The following is an 18,707-nucleotide window of genomic DNA, read 5'->3' as shown; positions in this document are numbered from 1 at the left end:
CTTCTGCAGGATGACCTGTAGTGACTATTTAGAACTCTTCTTGAGAAGACCAGGCTTCTGGTGTATTCTTGATGGGGAATGAAAGCTTTTGATAACTCTATAGGAACTTGGCATCCATGCATTTTTTTCCCTCTCTGTATAAAGTCTTGGCAGCCGCTCAAAGTCTATTTTAAACAAAGCCAGTGATTTCTGGAGAGATGGAAAACACATGAAGGGCACAGTGAAAAACAAGCAGAAAATCTTACTGCAGGACAGCGGGAAACAAAAGTGATGAAGAGCACTGTTTCCTCCTCCTCCTCCTCTTCTTCCTCCTCCTCCTGCAGCAGGGCAAAGCCCCTTGCACTACACACCACCACACCAGGGCCTCTCACTACTCTGCCATCATGGGTCCTGCTCAAAACTGAAGAGCCCTTCTCTGCTGAGCTCCCCTCCCCTTGATGGTGACCCATGCTGCCCTGCCTTTGTGCCCAGCACCCAGGTGCTATTGGTGACAGGAGGTGGCTGTCACAACAGAAAAATGGGAACATGGGACACAAACAGTAATGCAAAAGCCTGATCCATTGCAAAAGCTCTGGTAACCAAAACAAAAATAAGTTATCTACAAAGAATGTAATTATGGTCAAAGTCATACCTCTGACCTAGGGCCAAAAAAAGTGTTGTTTATAACTGTCAGTATGCAGAGAAATGAACCTGTAATTTATGTACGGTGAAACATTATAATTTTTGATCTAGAAGCCTCCTTTCCTGTTGAAAAGCTTGGTAATTTAGTCTTGGTCACTTGGATCATGTGGGATATCCGTTCAAATCCTTTTCCTAAGTTCAGTTTAAGGCATTACGCATGTGCACAGGGTGCCCAGTGGGATGTGTCTCAGCCCAGTGACCTGCCCAGGCAGCATCCCTCCTGGCCCTGGGAGGAAGGGCTGCACTCCAGCAGGCCAAGAGCACACACACAGGCAACTAATGTGGCCTCATCTCTAAGTCCTGCCTACACAATCCATATGATCAACTGCCTCCACTGCTTCCCGTATGCACACAGGGTTGCTGTTACATGCTGGGTAGTCTCTGTTTGCATGGTAACCTCTCTGGGACAGGGAGGCTATCTTTGCTTTGTTTTGGAAAGCGCCCAACTTGCTCTCAAGCATTCAACAGGCAGTCAAGAAATGATTCAGATGGAGAAGCAAAAACATGACTTGCCTGGGCTTGACAGCATTTCTTTATCAGTTCTCTGTTCAACTCAAATTAGGCTGGCAAGGATCGAAAGAAGGGACTGTCTGGAAACTGGTAGCCCCAAAAAGCTGTTGCTGTTTTATTTTTTATTTTGGTACAATACTTTCAGGAGATGTCCACAATAAAAAAAAAATACTATCACATCTGCTACTGGTTGGTGTCCTTAGAAGCCATCCCAAAAGACAGATCAAGGACTGAATAAGCATGAAAGCTTTGGAGAGAGATTTAGATGAAGGATAAGATATATTAGGTTTGGCAGCACTATAATCTACCACAAATTTAAAAATTGTGAGTCACTCAAAAAAAAGCCAACAACAACAAAAAAACCAACAACAAAACAACAACAACAACAACAACAACAAAAAACCACAAAAACACTAAAAACAAGGCTAGAGAATGTTTTAAAAAATATTATTTTTGTTTTGTTCTGTCTTTTCATTTCCAATTCAACCTGCCCACTCTTGGGGTCCTTGTCAGTTTACCGACATTGCCAACACTCCAAAATATCTTGCAAGCAAGACAGCTTTGTTGAATATCGAACATCAGAAATCTTGCTGCTATTCTTGGCTCTTGAAGCAGATTGTGGTCTGGTGGTTACAAGCATCATGGCCAGCTGAAACACACCCATGTTTGGGTCATCTCTAAGACATGAACCATGGATGTCTGGTTGCAAGAGCATGAATTTCCAACTTAAGGGCAAATGAATCAGATGCTAACACAGAAGTAGGAACAAGGTCAAATTGCTTCATGAAGTTCTCTTGCAGAAGGGTGACAACACAAATCGTAGAAGGCCCTAATTTGGGATTTCCTTTCGAAAGGATATGTAGGAAGTAGCTGAGATGCAGTTCTGTGAAACAGAGAGCTGAGTGCTGTTCCAAGCTTTGCTCAAAGAATTCTCAAGTCTCTCTGTTAAGTAGACCATTAACCCTCTAAAGACTTTCTGTAGGGCTGGAAATGCTGAAAGACACTAGGTGCTGGAACTGAAACTACAGCTGACAACGCCCTGCCTAAACTGATGGTTTTTAGTAACTTTTTTCCCCCTGGACTGTCAGGAGGTAAAATTGTATAATCAGCATGGAAAGTCCAGTGGCAAGGGACAAAACCACATTCTGTATGACAGCTGACAACACCAGCATAGCACAAAGAAATCTGTGCTCAAGCTGCCTGTATGGTGTTTGACTGAAGATAAACAGAAGTCTTGGAACTTCCCACTGACATTCCCACTCACCATGATTTTTTTTTTTTTTTTTTTTTAATGATATCAAAAAGGTAGGGCACCTTTCCTTATGTGCTTTAAGGGCACAGATTCTAAAATGAGCAAGTGATGACCCATTTTTAAATCCACTCAGGGCATGCTTTTACTCTAGATAGAGCACACATTCCTCTACCTCCTCTGGTAAACGTACAGAAAAGTGTTGAACTTTTCAGTGCAGCCAATTAATCACTAGTTGGCAAGATGAAGAAGTGCTCTGGACAAGTACCAACTCGAAGAAAGAAAAAAAAAAGGAGAGACATTAGAGACCATATCTTATCTCAGACAAAGAAGTGCAATGCAAGAAAGAAGTAATGTCCCATTATAGAACTGTGTCTGTTCTGAGATTAACGAAATGTACTACCCTCTTTTCCACAATAATGAGCAAGCAGAAGCATAAAATGCAGTCAACATCCTAACTTTGAACGCTGCAGCACCAAATTTTTAGATTCCTTCATCAGCTTCACTGCCCTGAACCAGGTGCCTGAGCTGCCCCTCAGGCATTGTAGGAAGCAGCAGATGTCTAAGAGCAGAGAACATCCATTGGTGCCCTCAGCAGGGAGACAGCTGGGAGGGCCATTGAAGCACAGAGATCATGAGAAGAGTGTCAGTAAAATACTTCTCTCCTGACTTTGAATACCTCACAAGGAAGTCTCTCTCAACCTGGTTCAAAGACTGAACCCTCAAATTCAACTGATTGTAAACAGAAACACAGATTTTACAGTCACACTGTGATTCTGCTAGCCCTAAGGTGGTTGTATTCACTCTCTTTTCCCACTCTCTGGACTCCAAAATATCTGTGTTATAGATGTGACAGAAGGAGCTTAGAGCAACTCATCCTGACTGGTCGCATGTGTAGGGCCCTCCTCTGGGAACAGAGAGCACCAGGTTCAGATCCTCTCAGGCAGTAGACAGTGACTCGGGGTGAGAGTTCAAATGAGGGTTATTGGCTGACAGCAGAGAAGGGATCAGCCTCCTCTGCATCCTTTGTCAACCCTGCTTTGGTGGCGCACTCTGAAACAGGCTGTCCCAACAGGTATCTCAAATGAGAGAGCCAAAAAAGCACCAGCTTAGTAGATGACACAGGACTGTGGCATGAGATTGGTCCTTAGATGTTCAGTGCCTCCAGCAGAATTTTAGGATGGTGGGGAATGTGAAAACCCCTTCTAGGGTTAGTCAGCAGCTGGATGAGATTGTGGGGTTGGACTTTGGCTTCAAAAGGGATAGGTAAGCACCAATGCACCTTGCTGGATCTAATTTTGTGCCTTATGTCACAAGAGAACTTAACAACCAGGAGCAATAATTGGTTTGCCCACCTTCCATCATTCTCTGTTGTATCCATTCTGACAAACTGTCAGATAGGTTGCCTGACTCCATGCACCTTTAACTAAAGATCACAACAGAGTGGGATGTTAGCAATTACAGGCCACGTCTACCATGTTAAGGAGAGTTCAGCTGTAGATGTGGCCTGTGGCAACCTCTTCTCCAGCAAGGGAAACTCCCCCTGGCCAACCTCACAAGCAGCTTGTACAAAACTGGATATTCTGCTTTGGTTTTCCTTTTCCGAAGGGCAAGCAAACTACTGCAAGCGGGAGTGAGGAGGGGATTGGTTCTGTTTCTGTGGATGAGGAAGGAAACTTCACCTGAAGGAAAAGAGTCTAGTTCAGATGGAGGCATAAAGACCACATAATGTGACATGAGCACATCAGCCCCAAATAACAGTTTACGTCAACAAACATTTATTTTTCTGATAAATCCCTGATTGATTAAGTATTTGTTCATGTTTGGGAGCAACTCAAAGCACCGTTTGGATTCCCCTGTTATTGGCTCCCAAGAACGATGACTCACAATCATACAGGGAAGGAAGTGAAAGGGAAATGCTTTACTACATCCAACATTGCAGGAATGAATGTCATGTTGTTGTTACTAGTGTAACCCCAGGCAGGGATATTGCCATGCAGGGACACAGCCAGGCTGCCAGACCGGCAGTACTTGGGTGGTGGAGCCAGGTTTCTGTTCCCAGGCGAGCTGCTCCCAAGATATACATACCAAACCATCCTACTGGAGCCTCAGCCCTGAATCCCACAGACTGCCAGCCCCACTGGGGGAGCCAGCGTCAGCAAGCAGGGCGGTTGGGCACCTTAGAAAGCCTGAAGAATATCCTGGATTATACATCTCGTCCATTTTCCTACCCCCACTGAAGTCTTTGGTGGTCCCAGGCAGAAGGACTGAGGGCGGTAGTGAAAGGGTTGGGTAGCAACATTAACAGAGCCTTGCTATGTCACACCATGCTGGCTCTAGGATTACAGGCTTGCACTGAGGGGAAAGGCAGAGCTTTGCCTGAAATCTGGCTGCAAGTACATTGAAGTCAGCAGGAGCTTTTGCCAAGGAGTTCAGTGAGCTCTGGGGTGCATTAGTTATAGAAATGACTTTGGTAAGGTTTTCTTGCAAAGTGACACAAGGACATACAACTAGGGTATTGGAATATAATTAAGAGAGAAAGAAGTTAGGATGGATATTGGGAAAAACCTTTTGTCAGTAAGATTTATTAGTAGGTACAGCAGTCTCTCAAGGGAAATAGTAGAGAGCCATTCACTTGGGATATTTAAAATTAGACTAATGAAAGTGCCAGCAAATATTCCATGGGGAGCATGCTTGCACTGAGGCAAAATGAGCTTTGTGACCCTGTCCTGTAGAAGGAAGGCTTTGTGCAAATGCCTAAGAGACTGGGCAAGCTGGCTACCAGCTGCAGAGCCCTGGGCCTCCCTGTGTGAAGGCGAGTAGTGTGGAGAGCTCTGGGAAGCTGCTGCCCCAGTAGTGGAAATGTTGGGCAGGGTTACAGGAAGGATTCATTGGAAGACATTGAAATATGTTTTATATTGAGAGCATCTCAACACCTTCTTGCAAAATTATGACAGCAAGTTCCCTGGGGACACAAAGCTGGGAGGAGTGGCTGATACCCCAGAGGGCTGTGCAGCCCTGCAGAAGGACCTCAGCAGGCTGGAGAGATGGGCAGAGAAGAACTGTGTGAAAGCAACAACAGCAAGGGCAGGCTCCTGCACCTGGGCAGGAATCACCCCATGGAGCAGCACAGACTGAGGGCTGAGCTGCTGGGAAGTGGGGTGCTGGTGGACAACAAACTGTCCTGAGCCAGCAGTGTGTGCTTGTGGCCAAGAAGGCCGGTGGGATCCTGAGCTGCACTAGGAGGAGCATTTGGCAGCAGGTGGAGGGAGGGGATCCTCCACTGTCAGTTAGCAGTGTTCCTGACACTTTCCTTCATATTCTCAAACTGGTCACTCGTCACCCTGTTTACTACGTGGCTGCTGTTCAGTAGTCATTGCAGTTAGTCTGGTGGCAAAGGTGTCCAAAAATGGGAATTTCTCAGTGGACTGGGTGACCCTGCTGTTCTACACTCACTGCTGGATTGCAGAGAGCCATAGTTCAGGCTGATTATCATAACCAGCCCTGAAATGTAAACATAAGCCCCATTCCCCTGCTTGTGCCCTTGTTGTCTCAGACTGAATTGGTGTGTTCCAATACCATAGTAGACTGCTACAACAAATCATATACAGTAATTTAAAAAGGCGGTGATGTAAAATTATTGAAACAACCAATTTCTTTACATAGTCCATTAATCTTTCCTGGCTATTTATTTCTGCTGAATTTTTTTTCAAACACTTGCAGTGTTGAAAGAAGTCAAGCCTCATTGTCCTCTTACTAAGAGCTAACTGTCTCCATGAAAACAAAGTTTCATGACTGCTGCTGTCGTGATTTGAGCAGCAGACGTAAACAGGGTCATCTCCAGCCACAGTGGGTGGATGTTTAGTTTATAGCGCTGAGGTTAAGAGTGAAAGCGTGTGACTAAGAGCAGAAAACAGAGGAGTCTTTGTATACATCAAGAGCCCTGAGGCAAAACGCAGAGAAGGAGAATGCTGACACAGACTTTAATGGAGAAAGAAAAGAGTCCATTATGAACGTTACAGAGAACATAATTCATTTAAGAGAAATCGAGATTTAAAGGACTTACACAGGGCAATAAGAATCCTGATGTCAGTGCATCACACCTGGTGGTTTGTTGTCAAACTCTCTAGCTGTGTTAGGGTACCATGCATCACGTCAGGTGGAAAACAACTCGCTATCAGAAGTTATTGTCCCCTTCTTTTTAGATTCCTGTTGAAAACGGGTTTCTTTCAGTTTAAGCCTCTTGACAGAAACCAGTAATATGAACAATGAAACAACTGCAGCTCTTGCATTTTAACACCAACTTCCCAAAGCTGTCAAAAGCTTTCAGGATGCTTTTTCCTCCCCAAAACCCATCTCTTCATAACTAGAAACAGGAGGCATAGGGGGGTGCAAACAAAAGAAGGAAATGGGGCTGTACCACGTCTGAGTTACTCAAGTACGAGAGCACAAGGAGAGAGCTGGTTACTAGAGCTGCTTCCACGCTTGCATATATGTTGCGGAGATTGAGGACAAGGACATTTACTGCACCATAAAACAATGAGTGCTTGAAAAATATTCCCCAATCCATACACTATACTGGCTTCTAAACTTCAGCAGCCAGAGTCATGAAAATAGAGTGCTTTGTGCAGTAGCTTGCGCAACCAAAGAACTTTCTTGTCCTCAGAGTGCTTTATTATTTTTAACGAGACAGGCTGAGCACTTGTTGATAAACATTTTTTCCTTGAAGCGGTAATCCTACTTAAACTTTTTACCTTGTCCCTACAGCATGCAGTTAGGAAGTTAATAACAGAACGCATTTTCCTTTAAAGAGCTAGTCATGTTAACACAGAAAGTGAGGGACATATGATTGTCATGAAAGGGGCCATGGCTGGAAACAAATTGAAAGTGCCCTGTTAGTATCAGGCATAGTACTTTAAAAAGAAAGTTTTCCAAAGCACATTTTCTAGGATATTCAATTTCTTTCAAACTAACAAAAACAAACAAACAAACAAACAAACAAACAAACAAAAACCCACCAAAAAACCACCAGTATTAACATTGCAATAGGAATATTCCAGCCTGTACTATTTGGTCCTGATGCCTAACCCTGAAAATGTTTCCATGAACCCTGAGTCTACTTTGCCACAGGCAAGGAACGGCCAGCAGGTCATGACAGAGCCAAACCAAAGAGCCGAGAGTAATTTAGCAGGTCTCAGAGGAAGGGAGGCTGATCATACATCTGCATGCTTGCCTTTGCTTTCAGCAAGGTGCAATGCATGCTGCTGCTTTGGCAAATGCTTCTGGGGTAGCATTACACACCGTTCATTTTTAAAAACCATTCTTCTCTTTGGTACAAGAATTATTAAAGCTTATAAGAGTGAGAGTTTAATTAACAGTAAGAATTTAACCACATGAAAATGAGGAAACCCTGGGCAAACCCCCCCATCGAAGTCAATCTCACGTCTGTCCCCTCGTATCAGTGTGTTACAACAGGCTCTTTCACGGTCACATGAGGCTGACCAGGGGACACACTTCTCCCTAGATCTAATACAATGAAAAGAAAAACTGTCTTTTTCCCCCTGTGGTCTTAGATGCACATGTGGCTTTTCATACCACACACATCATGTGTTCTTGGAATGAAAGGCCCTTTTGTAACAAGCAGACACAGTCAAGGCAACTTAACATCGGGTAGGATTGTTAACTTGGTTCCCTAAGCCTCCCATGCACACTGCAGTAGCATTGCACTGGAGTAACAATGTGGTTGAAGGAATTTGACCAGCTGTATTATAAATAATTCACAATACATGTATCACCATTTCTGCTCCACCCAGGATAACTACCTTTACTTAGTGTTGGTAGTTTTTCCCAATAGGAAAACTTGAGGACAGGCAGGATGATTGCTGTGCTTGGGGTGGCGAGAGGTCTGCATGTCTGTGTTTGAAGGAGTCATTACTACCCTACAAGCACTCTCAAATCTTCCTCTGCTGCCTTTATGTCAGACGACCACTGAGAACCGTATGTCCTTAATAGGATTACCAAGCAAGGAGTCTTCATTCTTAAGGCCTCAGTATCGTCAAATGTACCTGTGTAGGCAGTAGGTAAGCGATCATCAATCAATGATTACGTTTTGCAAATTTGGAGGATGTACCTCATGTGTATTTTAACAAGATCTTCCTGATTTGAAGTGGGTTAACTGTGCAGTTCCAAGCAGCAGCAGTTCTCTGTCCAAGCAGGGAAATAGATCTTCAAAGACTATTTTATAAATCAAATTATGCCCAAGAAAAGCAGTCCAGTCTCAAAAAGAAACCTTGTCCTTGCTGCAGAGCCTGGTATTAGGGAGCCCATAAAATGATCTATCAGATATTTTCAAAGTTGAACAACCCAAATTGTTGTCATTGATTTAGGTAACTCCAGGATAGGCCAGCTGTGTAAATGCCCTTCATCCCTTAAAAAATAAAACAAGGAACACAGGCAAATTTAACAATTTTATTAAAAATTGTACCAGTTATTAGAAAAAAAAAATCCAAGTATTAAAGTATTAAAAAGCACCAAAGAAGAAAGCACAAAGCAAATATACTGCACAGATACAAAAAAGGAGCTCTGCCCGGTCACCATTGGTACAGGCAGGAGTCCTGGAGGCACACAACCAGGATAAACAAAATGCTACATTCTCACTGGGTCTCAGTCCATGGCAAAGGAGGTGTGTGCACTTCAGGACTAATCCAGACAGAAATCTCACAGGAGAGCATCGGGTTTACTTCTGCAGCAGGACAGCATCATATTCTGGTGAAAATGAGAAGTCATAGGAAAACCCTCCACTGAAAGAAGTTTATTAATTACATTGCAAATTCTAGCTCATCTTATCCCTTTTGTTTTCCAGATGAACGACTCTGAACAACTCTCTTGTTTTGGTTTGTTTGGTTTTGTTTTGTTTTGTTTTTTTAATAACCCACCAAAGAGCAGTCATGCAGGAAGCAGGGGGGGAAGGAGGAGAAGAAAAGGTGAATCCACATTTCACAGTATTCTCATCAGTGAATTTCATCTAGAAACATGGGAGACTGTACATACCATGGAAGAGAAAAGAAGAGAGCCACAGTTATTTTAACGAAAAACCCCCAACATCTACATAACCAAACTCAGATTTAGTGGAAGAATTTTCAAATGCACCGAGTGGAAACAGACATACATATCCTGTGGGTTGTTTTAAAATTTCCCTTTTACAAGCCTAACTTCTGACATGTATTTAAGGACACACAGACAATATTGTCCTTCCATCACACCAATCTCTCCCCCTTTTGTCATCAAATACTCCTTTCAGGACAGTCTCATCTAAAACTGAGTTGAAGAATCTGTGATGATGCTCTCCTGGAGCCATGTCCACAAACTGGGGAGACTCCTTTAGATTTAAGAATAACTTTATACATGCAAAATTTCCATAATAGATTTTAAAAACAGTTTAACAATCTACCCTTCCCACCCCTCTGTTCCCTAAAGGCAGCAAAAAGTCTGAAGACAGAACTGAAACATGGCTTTAAAAAACAGCCCACAGACATTAGGTTTCGCTTCCCAGAAACCAACTTCCAGCATGGGATTCGCAGGAAGAGACCCTCCTTTCTGTGGCTAAGGGGAAAGGTGAGGCACATGGAAGAAAGAAGGGGTAGGGGATGTCAGACTTGCATTCAGTTCGAGAACACACACACACACACACACACACACACACAAATTACATTCCAGTGCATTTGATGTGTTTGGTCTTTTCTGCTTTTCCTGGTGGAGAAGAGCTGAGCCGTGTAACACCTGTGTGAACACATGCAAACCAAAGAAACAGAGACCACTGAAGTCTTTAGGAACTGTAAAAGATTGTCCTAGGATCTTTTATCAATTCCTTGAGGTATTTCTTCTTGCTAAAACAATCAAGGCAACAGGTAGGCATTTTTGCAAATGATCACAAATGCCAGTTTGAAAGACAGATTCTTTTGAAGATATTAAAACCTTTGTTGTCAAATTATGCTAATACTCAACAGCGCTTGGTTCATGGCCAGACCTCCCATTAATATGAACAAGCCTTACATGGCTCTTTTATTTATGATCCTGCAGTAAATACTGCTGGTAAAACAAGGCAAGACCTCCACAAATCTGTGTTCTTGTTTGAGTCTAGCACAAATGTTTACTGCTTTCCCTATTTTTCCCTTTAAAAATACCCTCAATATTACACCATTCAGCATGTCACAGCCTCACCATTCCCACAGCTTCAGCAGAGATATGGGTCAGGACCAGCAGCAGAAGGGTGGAATTCATTGTACACTTGATAGGGTCACATTGCAATAACTGCCTCAAGTAAATTTACTTTTTCTTAAAAAAAAACCAAAACAAATGAACCTTTCTTCCTAGTCTACTAATGGTCAGGATCTGCTGTTTCCCAGAAGAGTGCCAAGTGCCACACTGAATGAAGTTCCACCTTGGGTACAGCTCCAGTGACTGCTATGGAGCAACTCTAGGACTGTAGTAACTTCACATACACACATTGCCTATACCTTTAATCCAGGTTTGAGGGGACAAAATAAACAGCCAGTAGAAAGAAAGATGTCTTTGCAATCACACATTCTATGCCAAGAAAGACTGGGTTCCTCGCCTCTATTTCCTTGCTCCAAAACAAAGGCTGACAAGGAAGTTCCTTTCAGGACTCCTTAAACAAGAGTTTAGCCAATAAATATTTAGTAACAAGCTATTTAAACTGAAATATGTGATCAATTATGCAGGAATTCAATGCTACCAGGGATCATCAGCACCTTGACAGAAGGCTGCAGCCCTACACAGATCCATGCAATTTCATCCTCTTCCCTGCCTTTTTTGTATCCTATTTGTAGCAGCTTGCAGCTATCCCTGGGCAGTCACTTTTTCAAGATTTCAAGAATTGCAGGAAACAAAAATAAAGCTAACTATTCCCTACTAGCACCAGGCTTGCTGGATCCTAGGATGGGCAGGCTACAAGATACTCAAAAGAGTAGGAAGCTGGGAAGGGATAGGAAGAACTCCATTCCTCAAGGAAGGACAGTTGAGCTCTGAAGCCATTTTGGAGATCTGGGGAAGGCAAGTAAGATATTTAAAGGCTGCTGGCACCAGCAGCAGCAGCTCAAGTTTTTCTTATGAACTGCTCGTTAAAAACAGGAATTTGTTTTAGGAGGAAGATCCAAGTCTTCTTTCTATATTGTTAGACTGACTTTACAGCACAGAGAGAAAGTGTCCCATTCTTACAGAACAAACTCATATCTAAAAACCTGAGCATAATCCTTCAGCAACAGGATTTAAACCATGTTCTTTGGAACCATTTCTCCAAATAATCGACATATGTCCCTGGCAACACTGCAGTAGCTACTCTGCAGGCAAGACCTCCCCCACAGGTATTCAAGGGGCCTTACAAACACAGAATGGATGACACATACATGAGTGCTGTGCATCCATGTGTTTGTTTACAAATGTGTGAAACCTTCCCATTATTTCCCCAAGTAGCTGAGATTTTAAGTAGATGAGACTTTAAGTATGAAGTAGTTGCTTTTCCCTAAATGAATAACCAGCCCACCCCTCCAAATCTACATGAAGCAAAGTAAGACTTTTGGGTTGACAGAGCATATTTCCTTTCTCTGAGATACGCAGATATGGAATATAATTAAAATATATTATCAGTGGTTGTAAATCTCTGGCACCAGTAACCAACACGCATATTGCAGGAAGTCGGCCTTTGTCTAGCATTAGCTCTATGTCTCCAAGGAAGTATTGTTGTTCAAGAAGGTTTTGAGACCCTGGCATGACCAATTTTGATAAGTCTGTTGTTGCAGTGGGAAATATGGACTGGCAAAGATGTGTCTTTCCCTGAGCCAAATGACTTTATTGAGGCCAGCAGCCTGACTGGGGAACCATTTCAGGTACTTGTTTCTCCATGTTAAGAAGAGTCTCATCCTAGATAAATTGGTTAGGTCATAACACTAGAAAGTGGCAGTACCAGACTTATCTTTCCAGCTTATGCATCGAGAGGACAGGCCTTATTGGCCTGTTTGGCCATCAAGTCAATGCAGAGGGAAAGGGAGAAGCTCACAATGGTTTTTAAATGTCAGAAGCAGTTGCTGAATTTTTCGTAGTTTGCAGGGCTGTTATGATGTAGCATTGACTGTTCCTGATAAAAGGGTCCTGGTAAGCAGAGGGAAATGCAAGCATCATATCCAAGAGCATGCCACAGGGGGAGGCATCATTGCTGCATTGCTTCCTGAGCCTCCACACTTCCACTTCTCCCTCTTAAAGAGCTTCTTTAAGAGTCTTCTCCTTAACATTTGGCTTCACAGGGGTCCCCAGTTCAGTCTGTGCTTGCACTACACCTCAGGCTTTCCCCACCATTTAAGTCCTCTTTCTCCAATGATCAGCGTTTACATCAAGCAGACTATGCAAAGCAAAGTATGGAAAGCCTCGTCTCTGGCAGCATGGGCAGAGAGTGGCTTCCATCCTGCTGCAGCATAGTCAGCAACAGCCATCACTTCGATCACTCTGGGTAACTCTGTAGTGCACATGCTTAAAGAAACAACACAAAACCAAAAACAATACCCCCTCCTAAAAAAAACCTCCCACCCTCCCTCTCCATAAAACCCACACCCAAAAATATTACTTGAGATTCACTTATATGAATTATTAACCATCATGGACATACATATTACTCTAGCTCTAGCTAGAAAAATAACACAAAAGGAGAAAAAAAAGCTTTTCTCAAATAAACTCTCTCCTTATGTTTAAAGAGAGTGACTGTGAATATATGAGGGTGAAAAAGACTTGGGAACCTCTTTCAGGGAGCTAAAGTACATTTTGCCACAGTAGAGCAGGATGAAAATCAAAGAGAATGGGGCTGGGAGAAAGCAAGAAGGTCCAAATTTAACTCTGTTCAGCAAACTGTTACCAGACACTACAGTGCAATGATGAGATTACACAAATACCAGAGAAAGCAGGAATTAGAGACAAATACGCAAAGAGGGGTGGAGAAGGAAAGCATATGTGCAAGTAAACTACTCTTCCATACAGCAATGCGTATTTTTCAGTGGATCAAGAGCAGAAGAATTTCTCAACACCTGCAGTGGACGTTTCTAACACAACTGAAGAGCAATTCTCTGGACAGCTCTTCCTCATGCTGGTTGTATCATTTGAGACCTACAACAAGTTGCAGTGGCAATATGGAAATTTTCAGAAAAAATAATACGGTCTGTATTGCTTCTCTGTTCATGTTTTACCACGGTTGTCACTGGGTCTGTGAACTAAGTATATTTAAGGCTACAGAGCAGTAGCCATCAATATTTAAGGCTACTTCCTTCTGGTAGAGTAGTTTCCCTGTGCTGGTCCAATAGTGTCAGCCATACGGACAAACCTCTGAGTGCATACGAACAGGGAACTGATAGAAGATCTCCCTTGAAATAACATTACTGCTGCTAGTCAGTATATGCTCACAGCATATACAGCCTCCAAACTACACACTAGAGTACTGGACAGACTGCTTGTACAGTGTACATATAAGACTAGATGCTAATTAATTTCCCTGTCAAATCCTGAAGCAAAATTATCGTATGCCTGGGATCTAAGCCGTCCTGACCAACCATGTTATAGTAAGAGAAAAGAAAACCAAAATAAAATAAACATCCATCATAAAACTACTAAAAACATATACATCAGCATTGTAGAAGAATGACACTTGTGCCATATTCCATGGGTTTTGGCTTCCTGCTGGCTCATGGGCACTGAGAACGCTGAACTGAAAGCAGGCAGTGGCAGAAGTTAATAGCCACCAGCAACCCCAAGAAGGTTTCTTTTTCAGACTGTTCTACTGACTTTTTTTTTTTTTAATTGATGGCAATGACAAAGAACAATTTCTTGTGAGAGAGCTGCAAGTAGTGCCCAATGGAACAGCTGATGAGGTCAGATTTCTTTGTGATTTTCTTTCACACAGGGTGCAATGAAATGGACAGTAACAAATGAATAAAACAAGTAACCTGATGGATCCAAGTTACTTGAATGTTTTTCACTGCTAAAAATGTGGAGGAATTGAGCATCTCTGCTCTGGAAGACACCCAAAGTATGTTTAGTCATCAATCCCAGGCATCATTTTTAACTAGCAGCCAAAATGACGCTCCTGCACTCTACCATCCACTACGACACAGGGCAGAGGAAGCCATCAGTCTAATACCTGCCTCCCTTGCACAGAGGTCACCGGTGCGGGGAACCAGCAGCAAGCTTTACCAAACACACCCACATTCTGGCTTTCCTTCGACAGTGTTGGACAAGAGCTCCCTGCCTCGTGAGGCAGGGAGCAGCAAAGAAGAGTCCGTAAAAACACCCAGACTTGAAGACGAGTATCAGAAAGTCAGAGTCCTCACATCCGGCCGGCGGTGTGCAATGTCTCGCCCCCGAACCAGTGTTTGTTCAGTGCTCCCTGCAGACTGGATGTGGCCTGAAACAGGCGGGCGAAGCTCACCTCTGCCCAGTGTGGTTCCTGTTCACCTCCGTGTTTAAGGCCAAGTTGTGTAGGAAGAGAAAAAGCTGCCACCACACTTGATTTCTGTTCTGCTGATGCTGTAGAGAACAGTTAAAGCAAGGTTATTTATATTTTTAAAATTGCAACATACCACTTCTCTTTTCCAATAACAACTCAGTTACACTTTTCAAGAGCAGACACTTTAATCCCATCAGCATAACAAGGGGGTGCAGCAAGGGATGAGGGGAGAGAGGGAAATGATAAGTTCTCCAGAAATAATTGTAGCTCTAACATTACAAAAAGAAAAGAGCAGACCCTTTATGCATTGTGCACAAGAGGATTAAACTTTTTTTTTTGCTTGTAGGATTTCGCAGAGTTTAGCCAAGTGCTGTTTTTAATCAGATTGGCTTCTGAGCCTTTCAAAAGCCCCAGCTGCATGAACAAACAACCTTTTTTTTTTTTTTTTTTTTTTTTTTTTTTTAAAAAAAAAAAAAAAAAAAAAAAGCCCCCCTTCACCCCGAAAGTAAAAAAAAAAGAAAAAAAATATAACTGGTGATCCATCTGTAAGTGATTTGACACCGTGAAGGTCAAAGGGTTAATCTTCAATTTAAACCACACTGCTGAGACAGCAAAACTCTGATTTCATCTAGTACAAGAAAACACATTCGTGCACACACACACTCCCCCACCCTCCCCCCACCACATTTTCCTTCCCAGCATCTCCAAGATAATACTGCCCTTTTTATAGCCACTTTTGACAGTAAGCCATAAATAATCAGCCTTGGAGCCCTTTCCTACTGACTGGAGCCAATTAAACCTTAAGCAAGAACATACTTGAAAACACACAAAAAACCAAAACCAAGAGGTTATTTCAGGTCCCATTGTCAAGGAAGAAACATGGGAGTTGAGTTTCAGGGGGACACCAGACTACATAATGCAGCTTTGGGACAGGGACGCTGTTCCTCCTTTTGTTGTATGTAATCACCCCTCCAAAAGTGGCTCTGATTATACCCCCACCTTCCTGCACTTTAATGGCATCTCATACAAACAGGTGGGTTTCTCTTTACATTGCCCAGTCTGGGATACTATTTCACCTCAATAACCAACCCTCTATTAGAAGTCAGTCTTCATTTTCTCATCCAGAATTCCATATTTGCTAAGCAGGCATGAACATTTCTGGAAAACAAAACAAACCAGCCCAAATCTCCGCCCCCTACCCCCCTCCCCAATCCCCAGCAGACGAGGAAACAGAAGACTGGCTTCCCACAACTTTGCCTCAGTACACAGGAGTTCATAAAAAAGCACTGAAGCACATTATATGAACAAGATGTTTCAACTCAGATTAGCCCAACAGAGCAGAAGAACACAGTTGCAAGGCTTTTTTTTACATAATCACGAATAAGAGAGTTGCAACTGGAGCTGGTGTATTGGAGATATGTCAATAGACAGTTCTTCAAAGACCTTCCAGATAGCCATTAAATTATGTTTGTACTCCAGTGTGAGTAGATCTGCACCATTTGAATCAACACACACAAAACAGGCTTCCAGAAAACCTGTGTTCATCTTGCATCTTAGCAGTGGGTCATTATTCTTGCCCTCAAGACTTAACAAGAAGAAATGGATTTGGAAGAGTTCACACAGATCCCACCACATATTTCAAGAGCACTGTCTCACTATTCTTGCCCCCAAGACTTAACAAGAAGAAGAAATGGATTTGCAAGAGTTCACACAGATCCCACCATACATTTCAAGAGCACTGTGTTTGCAGCATAACCTGTATGCAGTGGCTCTAGAGCCTGCTATTTTTTATTTCAAAGTAACTCATCCTGGGTTCAGTCCTTACCGATTACACAGGCATTGCTAGGTTTATAAGTGAAAACAATCGTTTATTAAACATCCTTTAGGGCTGGTAGTGGTCAAAGCCACGGATTTGGTCTCAAAAAGCAAGATGGTTTTTGTTTTGTTACTCAAATCTCAGTTTGACCAGGTTTGCCCTTCCTCATCAAACTCGAGAGATTCTTCGCACCGTCCTCTATACAGCCACACTCCTAAAACTGCTCAGACATGCACAGAGAACCATGACGTCCACATGACATCTAGATACCATGTTTTTATCAAGCTATTACAGCTTAGGCAGATTCTTTAAACAGAGATCTTTGGGTACATCAACAAAGTGGCATGCAAGAACAAAGTCATCTTCTGCAGTTTCCACAAGCAAGGAACTATGCTAGGAGAGCATAGTGGACAAACATATTGCAGGTGCTCTGAAGACAATCTTTGTTAGATTATTTTATTCTATAGGCAGCCAAGAGGGTAAAAAATTGTCTTATAGAGACAAGGGAAATGCAAAAGGATGTTTCAAAATTGGTACAGAAATCCTAAGCTTAAAATACATCTCAGCTTCATTGGTGGACCCTCTCTAATGGAAACTCTCATGGAATTTTATAAAGTGAGTTAATTTCGGGGCACAAAAGAGGAGTGCTGATCTGGCATGTACAGTTTTACTATTTCACACTGTTTGGAGGATAAACACATGTAAGAACCCCTATATTAATGTCCTCCTTCATGCAGGAGGCTGCTTTGTGCTTCTCATACAATAACAGGTTTCTAACTATTCTGCCTCCTCAAGTTTTATACCTCACCTCCAGAGAAAAGGATTACCTGCTCTTTCCAGTGATAGGTAAAGGAGGCCATGTTCCAAAAAAATCCAGAGGAAGGACTGAGCTCTTATGCCTTTTTTTTTTTTTTGGGGGGGGGGAACTTTTTGAAGAAGGTATTGAGTTCTGGTTTTATTTGGTAAATAAGAGTTTTAGAACGGTACTTTATGATGATTTACAGGCCTGCAAGAGAATCAGTGGGATGTGATAAGGCAAATAGTGAGAAAAACTCTAATATGTATTTTAGTTTATATTCTATTGTGTTTATTTCACTGCCTCTTGAAGTCACTTCTTGGTACAGCATTTTTGTCCTTTTCCAATTAAAATTGTTTCCTGTATTTGCCTAATACACTCAAGGAGATTTCCATGCAAAAGCAGGATAGGAAACATTTTACCCTTGTTTTCCCTTGCTTATAAGAAGTGTAACATCTCAAGTAACTTTTTTAGGAATGTTGACATTATTTTGTTTTGAAGTAAAAAAAAAAAAAAAAAAAAATAGAGCACTACGTTGAGGGCAGCTTTCCAGGTTTCATTCCTAGACCTAGGGCTTGCTCATATTTCCCTAGGTCTGTAATCAGCCAGCATTTTCTTCCATGGTGGTGTGGTCCCACACACACTTTCACTGTCTCACATACTGGAGCAGCGCACTCACACTGTTCTCTCCTCACAGCAGTGCTGGAAAGTGAATTAGAGCAGCACAGTGATCAAGGCCAGAATTAATCTGATAAAGAAGTTGCCCTTACTGTTTAACAGGTCATCCTAAACTATCTGATCCATGGTATTGTATAGTGAGACTGATGTTTGTGCCAGGACAACAGAAAGACGATGACCTGTGAAGGGGAGCAAGCTGGGACTACCTGCTTCAGCAGCAAGCCTAGCTAATAGGGTTTGGAGTTTATAGCTTCACTTCTGGGCTGATCTGCTTTCTGTGGTACTAATTCAGCATGGGACAAGAGCCACAGAATGGAATGGCAGATATTATGTACAGTAAACAATTTATGGAAAGAACTAAAAATGTCCTTTTCACAAGTTTCCTTGTCTTTTTCCCCAGATTTGCTTCAGCCAAGAACAAAATTCTTAAATAGTTCAAGATTGAGGGGTTTTTGGTGTGGTATAATTTAGCTGT

General features: G+C 42.5%; 1 protein-coding gene across 7 annotated transcripts in view; it reads right to left on the bottom strand.

The window, feature by feature from the left end:
• Positions 1–18,707, bottom strand: part of BMF (Bcl2 modifying factor) — a 43,776-nt gene that overhangs the window by 11,442 nt on the left and 13,627 nt on the right. For 2 of the 7 annotated variants that reach the window (XM_040067198.1, XM_040067202.1), the window contains exon 5: positions 8,929–15,022. The exons of 4 other annotated variants lie outside the window; for them this stretch is intronic. In XM_040067198.1, the coding sequence (XP_039923132.1) occupies positions 14,921–15,022 (102 nt within the window). In that variant the 3' untranslated portion in view covers positions 8,929–14,920. Of the gene's footprint in view, positions 1–8,922; positions 15,023–18,707 lie in introns of those variants that run through there. One more of the 7 variants, XM_040067199.2, reaches the window with a different exon arrangement.

This window comes from Hirundo rustica, chromosome 6 (genome assembly GCF_015227805.2).
Source record: "Hirundo rustica isolate bHirRus1 chromosome 6, bHirRus1.pri.v3, whole genome shotgun sequence".
NCBI lineage: Eukaryota > Metazoa > Chordata > Aves > Passeriformes > Hirundinidae > Hirundo > Hirundo rustica.
Note: the sequence above shows the minus strand (reverse complement) of the source record. Positions and strands in the feature narration are given on the sequence as shown.